General features: G+C 39.3%; 1 protein-coding gene across 34 annotated transcripts in view; it reads left to right on the top strand.

The window, feature by feature from the left end:
- MEF2C (myocyte enhancer factor 2C) overlaps positions 1–17,637 on the top strand; it is a 178,705-nt gene that overhangs the window by 93,106 nt on the left and 67,962 nt on the right. For all 34 annotated transcript variants that reach the window (XM_083465372.1, XM_083465393.1, XM_083465381.1 and 31 more), the window contains one exon: positions 6,215–6,418. In XM_083465372.1, coding sequence (XP_083321498.1) covers positions 6,215–6,418 — 204 coding nt within the window. The remainder of the gene's footprint in view (positions 1–6,214; positions 6,419–17,637) is intronic.

The raw sequence follows: 17,637 nt of genomic DNA on the forward strand, positions 1-17,637 counted from the left end.
CATTGCAGAACTATATTTATATGTATATACTAATGCTGAGCTGCAACCCGTACTCCAGTTTCTCAAATTATTTCTTCCTCAGACCGAAGCTCAGCTGAGGATATTATGGGGTTTTCAGGAAAGACAGTACCCATGAAGGCTGCAGAGTGCAGACCACTGAATAGATGATTTGTGGAATGAAAAAAAGGGCATCCACAAACATCCCTTGTCAAACTTGAATGTATGGTAAATACAGCAATCCCCCACCCCTCACCCCTTTGATAATGGACACATGTAATTTCTTTTCTCATCTGTTGGTAGAGAGTGATAAATGATAATAAATGTGGGGATTGAGAATGATCGAAAAACATTTCAGCATAGCACACAGACCACATTCATCCTTTGTGCAGACAGTAGGTCATCCACTGAATAAGATGGACTCTTCTTACTCAGTGGCTAGGTGGGCTCATTCCTCTAGGATCCAATGCATTTCACTGTTTTGTTTAAGCACCATCATGCCTAAGTTTAGACCTGTACATACAGATCGGCTGCTTCCAGTTTTGTATATAGTTGTGTATGGTGCTGAGTAATATGAACAAACTTACAGAAAATTTAGTGTAGCCAGTTGGGTAGGGATAGCCAACACAGTACCACCCTACAGAGGTTGTTGGACTACATCTCTCATTGGCCCCAGTCAGCATGACTGTAGTCCATGCTGTAGTCCAACAACACGTTGGCCACCCCATTGCAAGGTTTTTGTGTGTACCCATTAGTACAGCAAATGAAAACTTTCATGAGCTAGATCCATATTCCTGAACATGGACTGAGACAAAGAGACGACATGTTTTAATAATTCATGAAAACTATATACTCAGCAAAGTTTTCCCAAATTAAAGTCAATGTCTGCCATCTCAATCTATGCTTATCAGCTAATTATAATTAGCTGAATAGCTAATTGAGTAGACTGGAGACCAATTCCACAACTTTTAAAAATTTAATATTGATTTTTTTAAAATTTTATTATTAATGTAATGTGCATTCAAAAGATAATATACTTTTGTTTTTAAAGTATGAATAATGGAAAAAAAGAAAATTCATTCTTAAATACCTTTCAAGATGTTCCAAATAGTTTCTGAAGTCTTTGAACTTTCAACTGTTACTAAAAGAATAGATTCATTTGTATGACAAGTTATTGTAAAAGTATGAGATATTAATGATTTATGATGATATTGTGTTAAGTGCAAAAATGTCTTTAAGTTTTTAACTCTAAATGAGTGGCATATTTTAAAAGAATTGTGAAATTCCTCTTTCACTTTAGAAACCGTGATGCATAAAAACAGTTTTATCTCTCTGTGAACAATGGTAGCATCGTGATATAATACATTTGGAGAAGATGATAATGAATCAATGAGCAATTAAGATTACATTTTAAAGAGAAAAAATTAAACGAAACTTTTATTCATTTCATCTTTTTAATTGTGATGAAAAGAAATCATTTGCAATGGTCTGTGACACGTCTTAGGAAAATTAGTATGTGCTGTGTAGCATATTTATGTGGTCTCCTAAATGTTCAGGAGGACCTAACTGTAAACACAAACAGTGGCCTTAGAGATATTTCTGTCCCAAAGTGTACTTTGATGGTGAGAAGCTGTAAATTCTGAGGTTTCTCTGCAACAGAAACCATACTATATGCAGACACTCCTCCTCCAGTGCTGTGGTCTGCAAGTCTGATTGAAAATAGCTTGAGATGCAGCACAGTATGTGGGGTTCGTGCATCCTGCTCATTCCATGTCCTGGGCTGTACTCAAGTCATGTATTGCCACTTCCTGTGAAGCAGAGACAGTCTTAAAACAGCATTAAGTTCAAAGTTACCAGGTCTGATGGGTTCAAAATGATGGTTTGACTGCCTCCACACCATCATGCATGCATACTTAAGCATTTTTATCAATTCCAGTTGTGTAAGTCAGCTTGCCTTCATGAGTTCAGGTGCTTTGCCTAGATCATTTAATACAGACTAGTGAACCATTTAAACCACACTTTAGGGTTCATATCTTACATTCAACATGTGTACAATCTGCCTTCCTGTGTACACTCATACAATTAGATAAACATAAAATTCAGCATGCTTACATAACAATGGGGTTGTAGAGACTGTGCTTGTGTTCAGTTTTTAAAAAACACACAGAAGGAAAGATAAGGAATCCATGTACTTTTTCATATAATATTTATTGAATTTCATTTTTAAAACCAAACAGTTAACATTTTTTCTTATCATCACATACATTTTGACTCTCTTGAGTCTTCGACTTCCCCCCTTCCCCCTAACTACTTTCTTACATCCTTACATAATTTCTTTAGCATTTCAAATTCCCCCTATTTACCTCCTTTTATTCTTTTTTTTTTAAATAATTGTACACAGGTTTCTACCTCTACTTTGCAAAAAAACACACCTTTAAGTCAGCCTGTTAGTGTTGTCAAGCATTTACAATGTTCTTTCAAACATAATAAAAATATACTCCGGTCTTTTTCAAACAGTTGGTCTCGCTAGCCTCAGATTTTCCCAGTCAGTCTTGCCAGTTCTGCATATTCAATCATTTTAGTTTGCCATTCTTCTAATGTTGGTACTTCTTGTTGCTTCCATTTCTGGGCTAAAAGAGTCCTTGCAGCCGTTGTGGCATAGAGAAATATATTATAGTCATTCTTGTGAATTTCTTCTATTATACCCAACAAAAAAAGCTTCTGTTTTTTTATGAAATGTATTTTAAAACATTTTTTTAAGCTCATTATATATCATGTCCCAGTAAGCTTTAACCTTGGAACAAGTCCACCACATAAAGTCAAAATTCCCTTCTTTTTCTTTACATTTCCAACACATATTAACACTTGTCCTATACATTTTTGCTAATTTATTTGGTGTCAAATACCATCTATACATCATCTTCATTATATTTTCCTTTAAGGCTGTACATGCAGTGAATTTAATTCCTTTTTTCCATAGCTTTTCCCAAGCCTCTAATTGAATATTATATCCAAAATCCTTAGCCCATTTTATCATAAACATCTTAACTTGTTCATCTTTAGTATGCCATTCTAACAATAGATTATACACCTTTGACAAAAATTTGCCTTTACATTCTAACAACTCAGTCCCCAGTTTTGACTTAGTATTTGCAAAGCCATTATTTTTAACATCATCCTTAAAAACATTGTGCAATTGATGATATTGCAACCAATCGGTCAATTTTCCTTTCAACTCTTCAAAAGACTTTAATTTTACCTTATTTTCAACTTCTATTAACAAATCTTTATATGTGGCCCAATTTTTTTCCCATATTTTTCTTTTTAACCACTGTTGGGATCTATGTACTTCTAATACCTACAGCATAAGTGATTATAGGATGAGTGGCTTTTCTCCTGCATGGCAAGCTATGCCACCAGATTCTCTTTTTTACACAACTGCTTGTCACCCTTTGCAGTCAGTCATCATAGAGACAAAAAGAAACGATGGACTAGGGGTTGGGGTAAGGATAGAAGCACCTGGATATTTGCTTTCTTCAAACCCAGCATATTTTCTAAGGAAGCTGTGGTCATCAGGTAGTCCGGTCCATAGCCCAGTTAAGCTGATTCAGTCCCACTATTGAACAACTGTTCAGTTGTTCAAACCTGTTCTCAGATCATTTGCTACTGGACTCCAACACTGCTGCATACATATTGGCAAATAGATAATAGCTGTCGTATGTTGCAGTCCATCAAAATTGTTGCATAGTTAGTAGCTGTAAACTGGGTTCAAACCATCCCTGAAAGGGGGGAGAGAAAGAGAGAGAGTACCATCCTGGTGTTGCAACCCTTTGGTAAAAAATAATTTTGTAATGGGAACAGGAATATTGAGATGGCAACACAGAACATCATTTGGGTTTTGTCGTGGAAAATAAATGTGCAGCGAATTGGCATCTGGCCACATTTCTTTTAGATGGACTAGCTGGTGGGATTAGACAGACTTAATGTCACGTTTTCCATGGCATGACCGGCCGAGATTTCATGGCAGACTGGGGCTGCTGTTAGCATTAGCCTGCATTAGGCATGTAAGAAGATAAAACGACAGCTTTGTGAGCCATGTACAGTAGAGTCTTTTACGTCTAGCAGAGATCCATGTGCAGAGGTACTTTTACTTATAGCATTAAAGAGCTGATAGTAACTAGCATATCATTAAGTAGCCTTGCCCCGTGTGCACTGTAGTGCTATGATTTTTACTATAGCTGTCTTTGATTTGGCAGATTGCTGTAGAAACTTGCAGTGGACTTTATATCACAAACAAGCAATACCATATGAAGGAAGAGTGAACATACCGTTTTATATTGAAGAGCTTTTTGTTGTTTTTATTGTGGACAGGGTCACTTTAAAATAGGCAATAAAGTTATCCAGTTTTCATGTGCACGTCTTCCTCCGGTTAAGGCAATACAAGGTAGAGCAACAAAAAATTAATGTACAAAGAAATGCATTTGCCTGGGCACTATTTCCGTTCTCCCTGTCCCAAGTAGGATGCAGAATTCTCCACTGTTGTGATGTGTACCGGGAGAGGATATCCAGTTTGGACTGAGAAAAGCCCCTGTTTGAGGCCCTTGATGGCCCGTCAATCAGTGCTCTGGTTCACACATAGTACTAAACCGTACTTAACATTAATTACAGTTAATATTAATTATAATTTAATAAACAATAGTTAAAGGTGAGTTGTCTGGCAGATGATCACTTCAACCTTGGCTTATTACATCACAGAGTGGTTAAAAGCTCCAGCAAGAGCAGCTGAGCATTGAGAGTAGTTTGAATTTTTTTGCTACTCTTCAAGCACAGCTCTGTAGCAATGACAGTTTCTTAGCTAAGAAGGGGGTCCAGGTTTACACTTAATGCTCAGCTATGGTTTACATGAACTAAGGTTTATAAGCTGGTTACGAAACATGATTAACAAACAACCTTTAATCATAGTTAATAAAACATAGTTCAGTTGCTAAGTTAAGTTCATACCCAACTCTAAGCCATGGTTTAATAAGCCATAGTTTAATAAACCATGGTTTATCATATGTGCAAACCAGACCTACATTAGAGGTGATACTGAGCTATATGGTCCAATGTTCTGACACGGTATAAGGCAGCTTTCTATATTCCTACATTTTTGTACTTGTGCTCTAAATATCAAATGTGAATTGGCCCTTGTTGTGTATCCCTGTATCTATAAATGGATCCCCTTTTCAAAACAGCTATTATAAGATTATTATTTTTAAAAAATGGCATGAATTTGGCAAGCTCTGGTTATTTTACTTCAACAGTATCATAACTAGTAAACTCATTTTTTATTGTCTCAGGCAGAGACAAAAATTAGGAGGAAGAAATTGGAAAGATAGGGTGGAAGAAGAGTACAGGGCTCTAGTTCATTGCTACTTCATTTTTAATTTAATGTACAAGTGCATATATATGCCTGGATCATAAGTGCTTATATTAGCTTCTTCATTAATATTTGCTGACGTTGGAAGATGTTAAGCAGAATTGTTTGTTTGTTGATATTCTGCCTCTCCCGGTTCAGGACTCAATAGCTCACGACATAAATTAAAACAGATACAAGTTTTTTAAAAAACAAAATAAATATAAATAATAGAATGTTACAATATATGAAACGTAAATATCTCTAAATGAAATATAAATAATAAAATGAAAGCATTATCCTTTGTATATCTGAGGGTTTCTCAAAGCTAAAATGGAGTCAGATTGGCGGCATATGTAAAGCAGTCTGCTCTTCCCTCAGAAGAGAGTACCTTTAAAATATTGCTATTGCTAGGACTACACTCAAGGTAGCAAATTTTAGTAAGTGAGAAGCAAAAGTTCATGAGTCTGAAAATACATGAAACAGTTTGTGTATTGGCAATCAAGTGTGCTGAATTGCCTTATTACGCAGAAGGTTCTAATGCCAGTGTTTTGAACTTGTAAATAAGAGCAGAGACACCCAGCCCAGATTAATCATTATGCTTCTCGCCTTTCTTGAGCATTAAGCATTGTTCATATGTCTTTCCTCAGTTACTTAAACATCAGAGATATTTATATTATTTGTTGGTACTATATTTAGGTTGGCTGTTTCACTTCCCTCCTGAATTTGTTCAAGCCCAGAAATGATATCAACTGCAAGGTAAAATTTCATGAAAAGCAAAAGAGACGGACCTGACTTCTCCCTTTCTTTCTTTTTTTTCAGGTGACATTTACGAAGAGGAAATTTGGGTTAATGAAGAAGGCTTATGAGTTGAGTGTTCTCTGTGACTGTGAGATTGCTCTAATAATCTTCAATAGCACCAACAAACTGTTTCAGTACGCCAGCACTGATATGGACAAGGTGTTGCTGAAGTATACAGAGTACAATGAGCCACACGAGAGTCGAACGAATTCAGATATTGTTGAGGTAAGAATACACCTCTTGCAATTCCCCCCACCTATACTTTGCCATGCAAGTTTCATACTGACTTTGTTTCCTTCATGTCAATTACCGTATTTTTCGCTCTATAACACGCACCCGACCATAGCACGCACTTAGTTTTTAGAGGAGGAAAATCCGTAGGCATGCCACCTGTAGGCATTCCCTCAATAACACGCACAGACATTTCCCCTTACTTTCTAGGAGGAAAAAAGTGAGTGTTATGGTGCAAAAAATACGGTACTTGATGGCGTTCAGCTGAAATAGCTACATGTGTTTCTTTCTACAACTCACAAAACTGTGGAATACAGGACAAAGCAATATACTATTTGAGTTCCTTAATCAATTTTGCTTCCATTCTATATTTATAAAGAAGTCACTTCCATTCAGTGCAGAAACCCTTTCTTACTGTCAAGCATAATAATACAAGCCATCACCTTCTTAAAACGATGGATTGACATTAGAGAGATAGGTAGGTCGCTAGATAGCCATCCAATAGGTTTTCTAATGTGAGTGCAAGTTAAACATCATGTAAAAATCTTACGGTGCAAAGTAAACCAGGCCTTTTACACATTTGGCCTTAATGTATTGTTCAGTGTGGTTTGAAATAAATATTTTGTTGCTTTGCAAATAACGAAAAGGAAAACCCAGAAGAGCATTGATTCCCAAATGCATTGTATTTCTTGTTTGCTGCCATTGATTTACTCTGCAATCTTATGGCAGTACTTTTAAGTAAAGATGTAAACAGATAGGTGAGTCACCCTAACCAGCCTTAACCGTCTTTGAGAAATACTTATTTCAATGTAACGATCTCTGGGAGTTTTGCTGCTGATTTCAGTGGAGCCAGAATTTAAGTGCCTGTCTGCTTGGTGGCTTCCTGCACTTTTGTTTTTATACTTTAATGCAAATCCAAAAGTGCACAAAGCAGTCCCATAAAGAAGAAGAAGTTTGTGCTCTCCTTCCCTGTGATAACTGTACCAACTCTTTGGCTGACCAGACACCATGGTTAAGGCTTAGGGAATGCATGGGTAGCACATTATTTGAAGGTTCAGAGTCTGCTCAGCAATCTGAGTACTAGGGAAGGTAAACGACGTGTGCTCTGGTTTCCATCACAGTGTTCCGTTCCACCAGAAGTGGTTTAGTCATGCTGGCCAGATGACCTGGAAAGCTGTCTGTGGACAAACACCGGCTCCCTCAGCCTGAAGTGAGATGAGCGCCACACCCCACAGACGCCTTTGACTGGACTTAACTATCCAGGGGTCCTTTACCTTTTACCTTAGCTAATATGCTAGTTCTTCAACCACTCAGCCTGGCCAGTAAATAATATGTGGCAACTATGCTTTGTGACAGAATGTGCAGTAGTGAGTTTGGTGGCCGTGAAGTTGTGGCCGTTCATAGATTTGTGTCAACAAAGGTTTCAGGCTCTTTCTACCAAAAAAGCAAAAGCTGCAGGAACACGTTGGCAATCATTTTGGTAGATTCAAATGGTTAAGCGATAATCACACAAAAGAGAGACAAAATGCCTTGAGTACTGTTTCTTCCATATGGCTTGCTGGCAGCTAAAATAGCTTACTAACTTGAAAGGATGTGATTTTCTATATTCAGACTGAAATACAGAGGGCAGAGGTCACTCTGGATTCAGCACTGTTTCAGGGTCAGAGGAAATAGTTTTGCAGCGTGTGTGGGTGTTTTTTTGGGGGGTAGAATCTTTACATTAGGGGAAAGGAGGGGGGGAAACTTCAGTGTAATTATATTGTTTTACTTGATAATTAGCATCACTGTTGCTAGTACAATGAAGCAAGAAAACAAAAGCTGAAGAGGCAGGCAGCTTCACACACAAAAGTAGCTTGAGTACATGTCTTAGTGCAGAATAAAGAATTGCTGTCTTTTAAATATTTAAATGCACCAGGGAAATGCAAAAAAAGAAAGCCCTATCCTACACAAAACCAGAAATCATCTTCTTTTAAGGTATCCAGCATTGTTTGACATTGATCTCATTCACATATACTGTAATGCTAACCCAAAATGAGCAAACTGTTCTCCCAAGAAAATGATATTTATCTTTTCATACTACAGGATTTAGGGCAGTCTTCCTTCCTTCCTTCCTTCCTTCCTTCCTTCCTTTCTCTCTCTCTCCTCTTTCTTTCTTTCTTTCTTTCTTTCTTTCTTTCTTTCTTTCTTTCTTTCTTTCTTTCCTTCTTTCCTTCTTTTTCTCATCTCTATGATTGTTTAACAGACTTTAACACATAGGTAGGCAAACTAAGGCCCGGGCACCGGACACGGCCCAATCGCCTTCTAAATCTGGCCTGCGGACAGTCCAGGAATCAGCATGTTTTTACATGAGAAGAATGTGTCCTTTTATTTAAAATGCATCTCTGGGTTATTTGTGGGGCATAGGAATTCATTTTTATTTATTTTTTTCCAAAATATAGTTCAGTCCCCTGCTGAAAAAAATTGCTGACCTCTGCTTTAACAGAATCCATACTGCTTTTTTGCCACATATTGGCATCTGGTATGTAGTTGAGTCTTCTTTACTTCACAGGGATGCTGAGCACATGTGTGGTGATCAGCCTATAGACTAATGTTCTGCTTCTTTCTAAAATGAAGTTTCAGTTCTTAGCCTATTCGAACTGAGCAGCTTAGAAGCATGGCCTTGGTCAGAGTAGGATAATTAGACACAATTTCGCTTGTAAAGTATATATGTGGGAACTGCATGGAGGGGTTAGGGAACTAAGTGTGTTTTCAGTTCTCAAGATCCAAATATGACTGCTCCCTACAACACACTCTGGCAATGTGCATCCTTTTATTTTAAAAGCTATTTTATTTATTATTCATCTTCAATGGATTCTGCTGGAGCTAATAACACAGAGTACTTGCTATCAAATGTCAGAGAAAAACTGCAGTGGGACTATGTGCCCTTGACTCCCAGGTTTTTCAGAAAATAGAGATTTGATATCCTTTGTTTATCTGACAGGGTTTTAACAGCAAATTCAGGTATTAGACATGGCAGAGCAAAAAATAATCATCACAGATTAACTTTTTGACCTTCTAAATAATAATAGTTATTACTGAAATTGCTAACAAAATCATTCCTCCCACTTAAGAGTGAATCAAAATATACATTTGGAGACTCTGAGTGTTGCCATTACTAGTTTAGACAAAACTATAAAGGCAGGGAACAGACTTTTTTTTAAAAAAAGTTTTACCTATGAAATGAATTTGCTTTGGGACTCTGAAGGCTTTAGCATCTGGTGTGAAATTATCTGGGCTTTTTAATGATTTCAGGATAACATTTTGTTACTTAAGGTTTTATTTGTCCATCCCAATCCCCCGACACCACATTTTCATTGGTTGTACAGTGGTGCCTTGGGTTACAAACACTTCGGGTTACAAACTCTGCTAACTCAGAAGTAGTACCTCGGGTTGAGAACTTTGCCCCAGGATGAGAACGGAAATTGCACACCGTCGGCGCGGTGGCAGCGGGAGGCCCCATTAGCGAAAGCATGCCTCAGGTTAAGAACGGTTTCGGGTTAAGAATGGACCTCGAGGTACCACTGTACTTTTAATACATTTGCTTAATTGTAGCACTTTAACATCTTGTGTTTTCTTCTCTATGACTGCCTCCTCAATTCCCATCCCTTGTTATACAGAGTATTGCAAACCTTTCCCATCCCCTGTACATTGGTCTTTCTTGTTTCTTCATTTCCATTCTTTCTCGTCTTTCACATAAATCATTCTTCTCTCTTCCTTCCAGACCATCACTCACCCTTTTTGTTACCTCCAGCCAATCAATCTTTTATTTCTCTGGTATTCTCACAAAGCTTCACCCTTTCCTGTCCTCGCCAATCCACTCCTTTCTACCAAGTCCATGGCTGCTACTTCATAGTTCAGATTCCCTGCTTCCCTGAAATATTTCATTTCTCTCCCTTCTAGAACCTCCGTCTCAGCAGTTCTCTCCTTAATTACACAAACGCAGACACAAAGACACAACAACACAGACATTCCCACATCCCCTTCAAACATTTTGGAAACTCACAACAACTCAATCTACTGAACAGTTTTGATGCTCCCATACAGTTATCTAGAGATGGGGGAGAAATTCAATTTTTATTTATTTTATTTTTAATGAGAAATTGCCTAATTCACACTTCTCACATCACTGCATGAAATGAAACATAATTATTCAATGAGATACTCACTTCTCTTAATTCTGTGATGCAGTTTGCCAACAACACAATGCTTATCAAAATGGATATATTAGAAGAAAGTATACATAAAAATGCATATATTAATGAAAATAATGTACATTAATACATCATGTTAGGGGGAAATGTGTATATTATGAGTGTGACGTGTGAGCCAGGAAGTTGCCATGTCAAATTCACTTTAGCCATCAATTCACTAAAGTAATTTTCAGCACACTTCAATCTCAGTGCTGCTATGTCCAGTTCTGCAACATGCTGAGAATATGACTGATCCACTGTACAGAGCTGTTGGAGATAATGGTCTAGTTTAGTGGAAACATGCTTGTTCTAAGAAATCATGGTGCCTGAGTGCTGCATCCTCATCCACTGAACTTTAACGGTTCTGTCATGGTTATTAAATTGCAGCTTCCTGGTGTATCCAATCTGGAAAACTGTAGTTTAATCTCTGTCTACAAAGCAGGATTTGAAACCAAGGGATACAGTTGTTGGATAAGCCCTAGAAGTCATAAATTAAGGCAAAGGAGAAAAAGGAAGAGGCAGCGCTGGATTTAGGGCGGCGTGGGAGGTGCTGAGGGGGTTGCAAAATTATAATAAATAAATAAGGAATTATTGTGAAAATAACAAATATTTAGGGGAGGCACTGAATTTTGTTCTCACTCAGGGCACCATATTACCGAAGTCCACCCCTGAAACCATGTGGACAAAACCCTCATATTTATATTTCCATTTAGGAGCCTGTAATTTCTGAAAAGTCAACAATGAGATGGTGAGTAACAGGTTTCACTGACATGTATTTGCTCAGCACTACCAATCTTTTCTACCATCAGCCAAAGAAGAGTTTCGCTTGTCCAGTAGGCAGGGCCACTCTCAGTGCACTCAGGGCTCTAGTGAAATCCACTGTTAGCCCATTTTATAACCTGTGTAAACTGAGTTCATGTTCTGGAATATGCCTCATATTTCTTCAGTGTGCAGAGGTTCCTTGACAATAAATAAAGGAGATAAATAAATCAGTGTAGAAAGGGTTCCCTGAAGACAGGAAATTTAAAACCACTGGTGTAGATTGTAATGGATATATGAAGTGTGTAAGATAGCTCAGTGAGTTTACAATCTCATGCTCTCTTTCATGAATGATAATGCATCCATGTTCTATGTATCTGAAATCAAGTCTCACTTATTTCCATGGGATTTGTTGCCAAGTGAGCATGTGCTAAGGCTCATAACTTGCAAAAACTGCAATTTGCTTTTCTTTCTCATTAGCTGTGCCTGACAAATGTGGCTGATCTAACTGAGAGTGATCCTTGAACCAAAGGGCAACTCTCTCTCAGCAGCGTGTTCACCATAGTACAGTCATACTTTTTTTCTTCAAGTGTCATGCCGACACTCTCAAAGACTCAGTAGGGTGGTAGTTCTATCCCTGATGACCATGATTATTAGAATAGAATATATTATTTATACCCTGCCCATCTGGCTGAGTTTCCCCAGCCACTCTAGGCGGCTTCCAACAAAGTATTAAAATACAGTGGTCTAAAAAAATAAAAAATAAAATACAGTGGTCTGTTAAATATTAAAAGCTGCCCTAAAGAGGGCTGCCTTCAGATGTCTTCTAAAAGTCTGGTAGTTGTTCTTCTCTTTGACATCTGGTGGGAGGGCGTTCCACAGGGCAGGTGCCACTACCGAGAAGGCCCTCTGTCTGGTTCCCTGTAACTTGGCTTCTCACAGCAAGGGAAATGCCAGAAGGCCCTTAGAGCTGGACCTCAGTGTCCGGGCAGAACGATGGGGGTGGAGACGCTCCTTCAGGGGATAAATATTATTACTAGTGATAAAGTAGCCCCGTGGATCAGTCTCTCACGGGAGACTTGATGTGGCATGACACTCTCTCATCTGCCAGTTAATTTCTGATGAGAGGATATACACAGTAGCACCATAGGATGGAGCCCTGGAGTCACGCTCATGACACTGGTATCATTGCTGCTTACCTGGATGCACCTGGGGCAGGGGAGCACAGCAGTAAGGTGGAAGCCACACAGGGTGCCCTGGTGAGACTGCCACAACCTGGGACCTTGCCAGCTCTGTCTGGATAAGCAGCAGTGACGTTGGTCACTGCTGGATATACACACTGCTAAGAACTCTTATTAGCAGCAGTAGGTGTAGATGTTTTTTAAGAAGAATGCTTGGCTGAATGCATATACCTCTAGCAAAAGTTAACTGTTGTGTCACTGCCATGAAAAAATCCTTGTGTATGTGAGATATAAGCAAAACAAGTTTGTAACTGTGACTGTTGGCACTGGAAAGAGAACCCATATTTTCTGGAGGAACATGAAACCAGTGCCAGTTTACAATGGACATTTCTTAAGAGGTCTGTTTGCTTTACATTGAGTGATGAATTCCTTCACTGTGAAGTTCAGTTGTTGCTGAAAATTAAAGAGAGATTTGATATAAGCAACAATATAGTCTTAGCAGCCATGAGCTGTTGAGGGAGGGAAAGAACCCTCTGGTATAGGATAATGCAGGGTTCAATGTCACAACTTCAGTATTCTGAAAAGTTGGCAACCATTCTGCACTAGCTGCCATTTAGATTGCTTAAAGAGCACATATCCATGTGACTTGCTGCATAAGTGATACATTATGTGTGAAAGAAATGACACCATCCCATTTTGCTGATTGACTTACTACATTTTGTTGCCTCAGACCTTTATTGCAATGGATCCTATAGCATACCTAAGATTAGTTACCTGGTAGGAGGTTATGAATGAGATGAAGGAGGAAGAAATCCCCTCTGTCAATTATTTCTAAAGGTCACAGAGCTAATGACTAGCTGAGAGGTTAATTAGCTTCTGAAAGCCTTTTTTTATATCAATTAAGACTCTTATCTGTATATCCATAGTAAATAAGCACCTCTCACTATTTCAACTTGTGAACCTTTGTTCTCTTGCTCTGAGTGGCCTTGTACATGATGAAAATGCAGGGAAGATATGCTTCTCCATCACATCTGGAACAAAATGGTTGCATCTTCCCTGTACCATGAGATGCACAGAGTCCCAGGAATGTGCACATCTCACTATGCAATGAAGCAAAGCATCTCACCAACACCTCCCCATCCTCTGTGAAGCTGCTATCTGGGTAGGATTCAACTGATGAGTCCCTTTAGTGGAAACCTATGCCACGACTTCTGCTAGCACAAAGGGGCTCCTCCCCCCCCCACTCTGCATGGTCCCTGTGCCCTTGAAATTAGCTGAGGGGGGTCAGGCCACCCCAGAACATCTTGTGGGTGTGAGAGCAATGATTGTTCTGCCTGGCAAGCTATAATGCTTGCACTGTCAGAATGATTGTCCTAGTGCCACATTGAATTCCTCCCTAAGGAGTTGATCCAAAGGTTTCCCAGAAAAGGTGAGCTTTATTGAGGCATCGCAGGAGGTGGTTCCAGGTGTAAGGGGCAAAGGAAAGCAGGAGACTTCTGCAGAGCTGAGGATGTAGAGTTGGACAAGCAAAGGTCACAGGAAGGGATGTGTCAGGAAATAAGTACAGAGAGATAAGGAGGGAAAAGGCCGGGGTGGGGTGAATTTGAGAACAAGAGGTTTGTACAGTATCTGGAAATGGACAGGAAGCTGGTGCAGAGATTTATCACATGGCCAGAGTGACAAGAGAAGTGAATAATTTTGGCACACTATTCTGAATGGATGCAAGTGGGAAAAGGTGAGACAATGGAAGAACAAAGGAAAGAAGAGTGCAGTAGTCAAGGCAAGATGCAACCAGGATATGGGCAAGTGTTTTTGCTGAAGGAATCGATAGGAATGGTGTAAAGCAAGAAGCAACATGACTTGGCAACTGACTGAATTTGGGAGGCATAGGAGAAAGAAAGATAAACATCGGGGGTAGCTGACATTGTCAGTAGATATAAGGAATGTCCATAGCTCAGAGACAGAACATCTGTCCCATGTCCAGTCCCCAGCATCTCCATGTAGGGTGGTGAAAGACCACTGTCCCAAACCATGGAGAGCCACATGCAGTCAATGTAGACAATACTGCCCAATGGTCTGACTCAGTATAAGGCAGCTTCCTATGTTCCTGTGACTTGGCAGGGGTCTGCAAACTTTTTCAGCAGGGGGCCTGTCCACCGCCCCTCAGACCTTGTAGGGGGCCAGACTTTATTTTGATGGGGGGGAATGAACGAATTCCTATGCCCCACAAATAACCCAGAGATGCATTTTAAATAAAAGCATGCATTCTACTTATGTAAAAACACGCTGATTCCCGGACCATCCACAGGCCGGATTTGGAAAGCGATTGGGACAGATATGTCCCCCGGGCCTTAGTTTGCTTACCCATGACTTGGGCAGTAAACTCAGAACCATTAACTGTGGAACAAAACAACATTCTAACATAATAAGCTTCCAGCGAAGTCACCATATTAGTTTTGTGCTGCAAGAGAAACGAGAATCAATGTGATGAAGTGGATTTTGTTCCAAAGAAAGCTTATGGTGTAATAAATGTGTTCGTCTTTAAGGTGCCGTAAGGCTCTTGTGTTGATTTTGACTACTGTTAGGCAGAGACAGTGTAAAAGCTGAAGGGGGGGGGGGGCTTTGGAAGCTGCCTTAATTTTTGTGGGAGGGAAAGTAAGTTTATGCAAGCAGGACCCATGCATTTGTCCTAACTTTTCCACTCTCGTTAGTCATCCTATGAGGCAAAAGTAGGATGGAGTGCTTTAAAATTAACAGCATATGAAGAGCAAGGTCTTGAGTCTGCATCATGCTCTGCTCCCTCTGCTTCACAGATAAGTGTTTCTTCTTCAAGGCATATGATAAGCTGGCTCAGGAGCAGGGGGGGAAATCTTGCACATTTGTGCAACATTCTTATAACCTAATAGGTCTACTGTTTTGTTCTGGGTTTTTTCTCTCCACTCCCTCCTAATCTCATCATTGGATAAGGTTCTTTGTTTTTGTAGTCACTGTTTCACATAGTAACAGCTTGTTGTGTTTTGGTCTATTTGCCAGAGGCTAGGTTTATTTTTAAATCCTTGAACTTTTGAGTTTTCTTTTTTTTCCAAGATTGGAAGCAGCTGAAATGCCTAGAGTTACAGGTTGAAAAGCTTGCTTTACAATATGAGAAAAAAGGAAGCTCCGATTTCCCCCTCCCCCTTTTGTGCTGCTTTGCTCCTTCTTCTTTTTTTTAATTTTTCCTAACAAATGTCTCTAACTGGTAGTTGCCTAAAAATAGAAAACCACCTAGCTAAAAATAGGTTTGCTCTCAGTCTTGCCAAGGAAAATGGAGAGGAATGGGGCGTGGACTCGGAGGCTGAGTAATCCAGCTCTATTCATTCAGAGATCCCTTTGAGAATGCAGGCCGATGATAAAGTGCCCTCCAAAAAAGGGGGGAGGGGGGAGGCACAGGCCTCACTTGCTCTCTTCAGACTGCTAGGTGCCAATAAACATTTTAGCCCAAGGATATATTTTTTTTCTCAGAGTCGTAAACATTTTATGAAAGACAAGGCTTTGTTTCACAGAAGCTAACTTGCTGTCAAAAATAGCTGGCTTTTCCTAAAGCCTTCCTCCGTCTCTCCTTCAGCCCTGGTCCCGCTTTCCTCAGAGTTAAAAAATAATTTTTTTTTTTAAAAAAAGGGTTTCTCAGATACATACTGCCAGTGTGTGCAACTGAGATACAACCTAACATTTTATAAATTTAATAACTCGTTGACGCTGGGATACGTGCGGGCCTTGCTTTCAACACTTGCCCAAGTGAGAGAAATGGCATTTCTTTTTTTGAGTTTTAAATTGGTGGATTGCTATAATTTCCTAATTAACTCTTGCATCGCCTCAGAGTGGTTTTTCGTTTTTTCGCATTCCATGTTCAAAACCCAGGAGCTAAGGGATCTGTTTATGAAGTAGCATTAAATGAAGGAACTGGAATAAAAAGCATTCTTTTAATTTGAGAGACCATTAGGCACCTCTATACCATATTTAGGCAGATTCCTTCTCCTGCTTGCATTTGTTTTGGGTTCTTCCACAGAGAACCAGAACTTTGGGGTGTATGTATGTAAAAAGCTCTTGGTTTGGAAACATGTTAGTTCTGATAACACAAAACACTTGGTTCTGATAACACAAAATCAATGCCATATTGATTCACATACAGTGTGGGAGAGACGTTAATAAATAAGTCAAGGTTTGGAGGGTGGATTGAGAAGGAGGCATTTTATGTTCTGAGTGGACCTTGATTTTCCTTTCGTTTCCTTTCCTTTTTTTACTTACACAGAGCACTAGCAGAAATCTTAAAGCTTCGGCGTGCTTTCAAACGGCTTTCCTTAAGCTTTTGTTTTTGGAGTACTTTTAATTAAAAGTAATCTTGACAAATATACCAGCTGGGTGTGTAGAAATGTCAGCAGAGTTCAGGAGGTTACATGGGACTGTGTATTATTATGCGCAGTTCCTGTAAATGCGGCTGATGATAAGACTCTGAAGACAAAGGACAATAATTGATGAGAGGGGACTTAAATCACCCCAGAAGAATCAGAGCCCTTGTATCTATGCACATTAACTCTTTTAGTCTCTTTCCTGCTTATGAGGAATTTTGTCATTGCATGTTGCAACCCTCCCTCATCCCCCACCCCCAGCTACTGCTTTTTGTGATGGAGGCAAGGCAGACCACAAGTGACCTCTTTATGCAGTAAACAGGGTGTGATTGTGTCTGTGTGGTGTATTAGTAATTACCAAGGCTGAATTCCCATATTGAATCTTAACTGCTTGCATGGAAAAATAGGACACACAACCTTGTGCAACTATTTCCAACCTAGATAGTGATCTCCTTATTGCTGTGTTGCAGAGACAACTTTTTTTTAGCAGCAAATTCATTTTTCTATGTTTTATCATTAAGACATTCCTGTTATGCATGATAGATGCAAATCTTGTTTATGTGGAATTTGTTTATAGGTACTATTCAACAGATGCTTAGAAGTGCCACATCATTGTGTGTGTGTGTGTGTGTGTGTGTGTTAACCACGTACTGTAACCA

The sequence above is a fragment of the Podarcis liolepis genome (assembly GCF_965112155.1).
Source record: "Podarcis liolepis genome assembly, chromosome: 11".
Taxonomy (NCBI): Eukaryota; Metazoa; Chordata; class Lepidosauria; order Squamata; family Lacertidae; genus Podarcis; species Podarcis liolepis.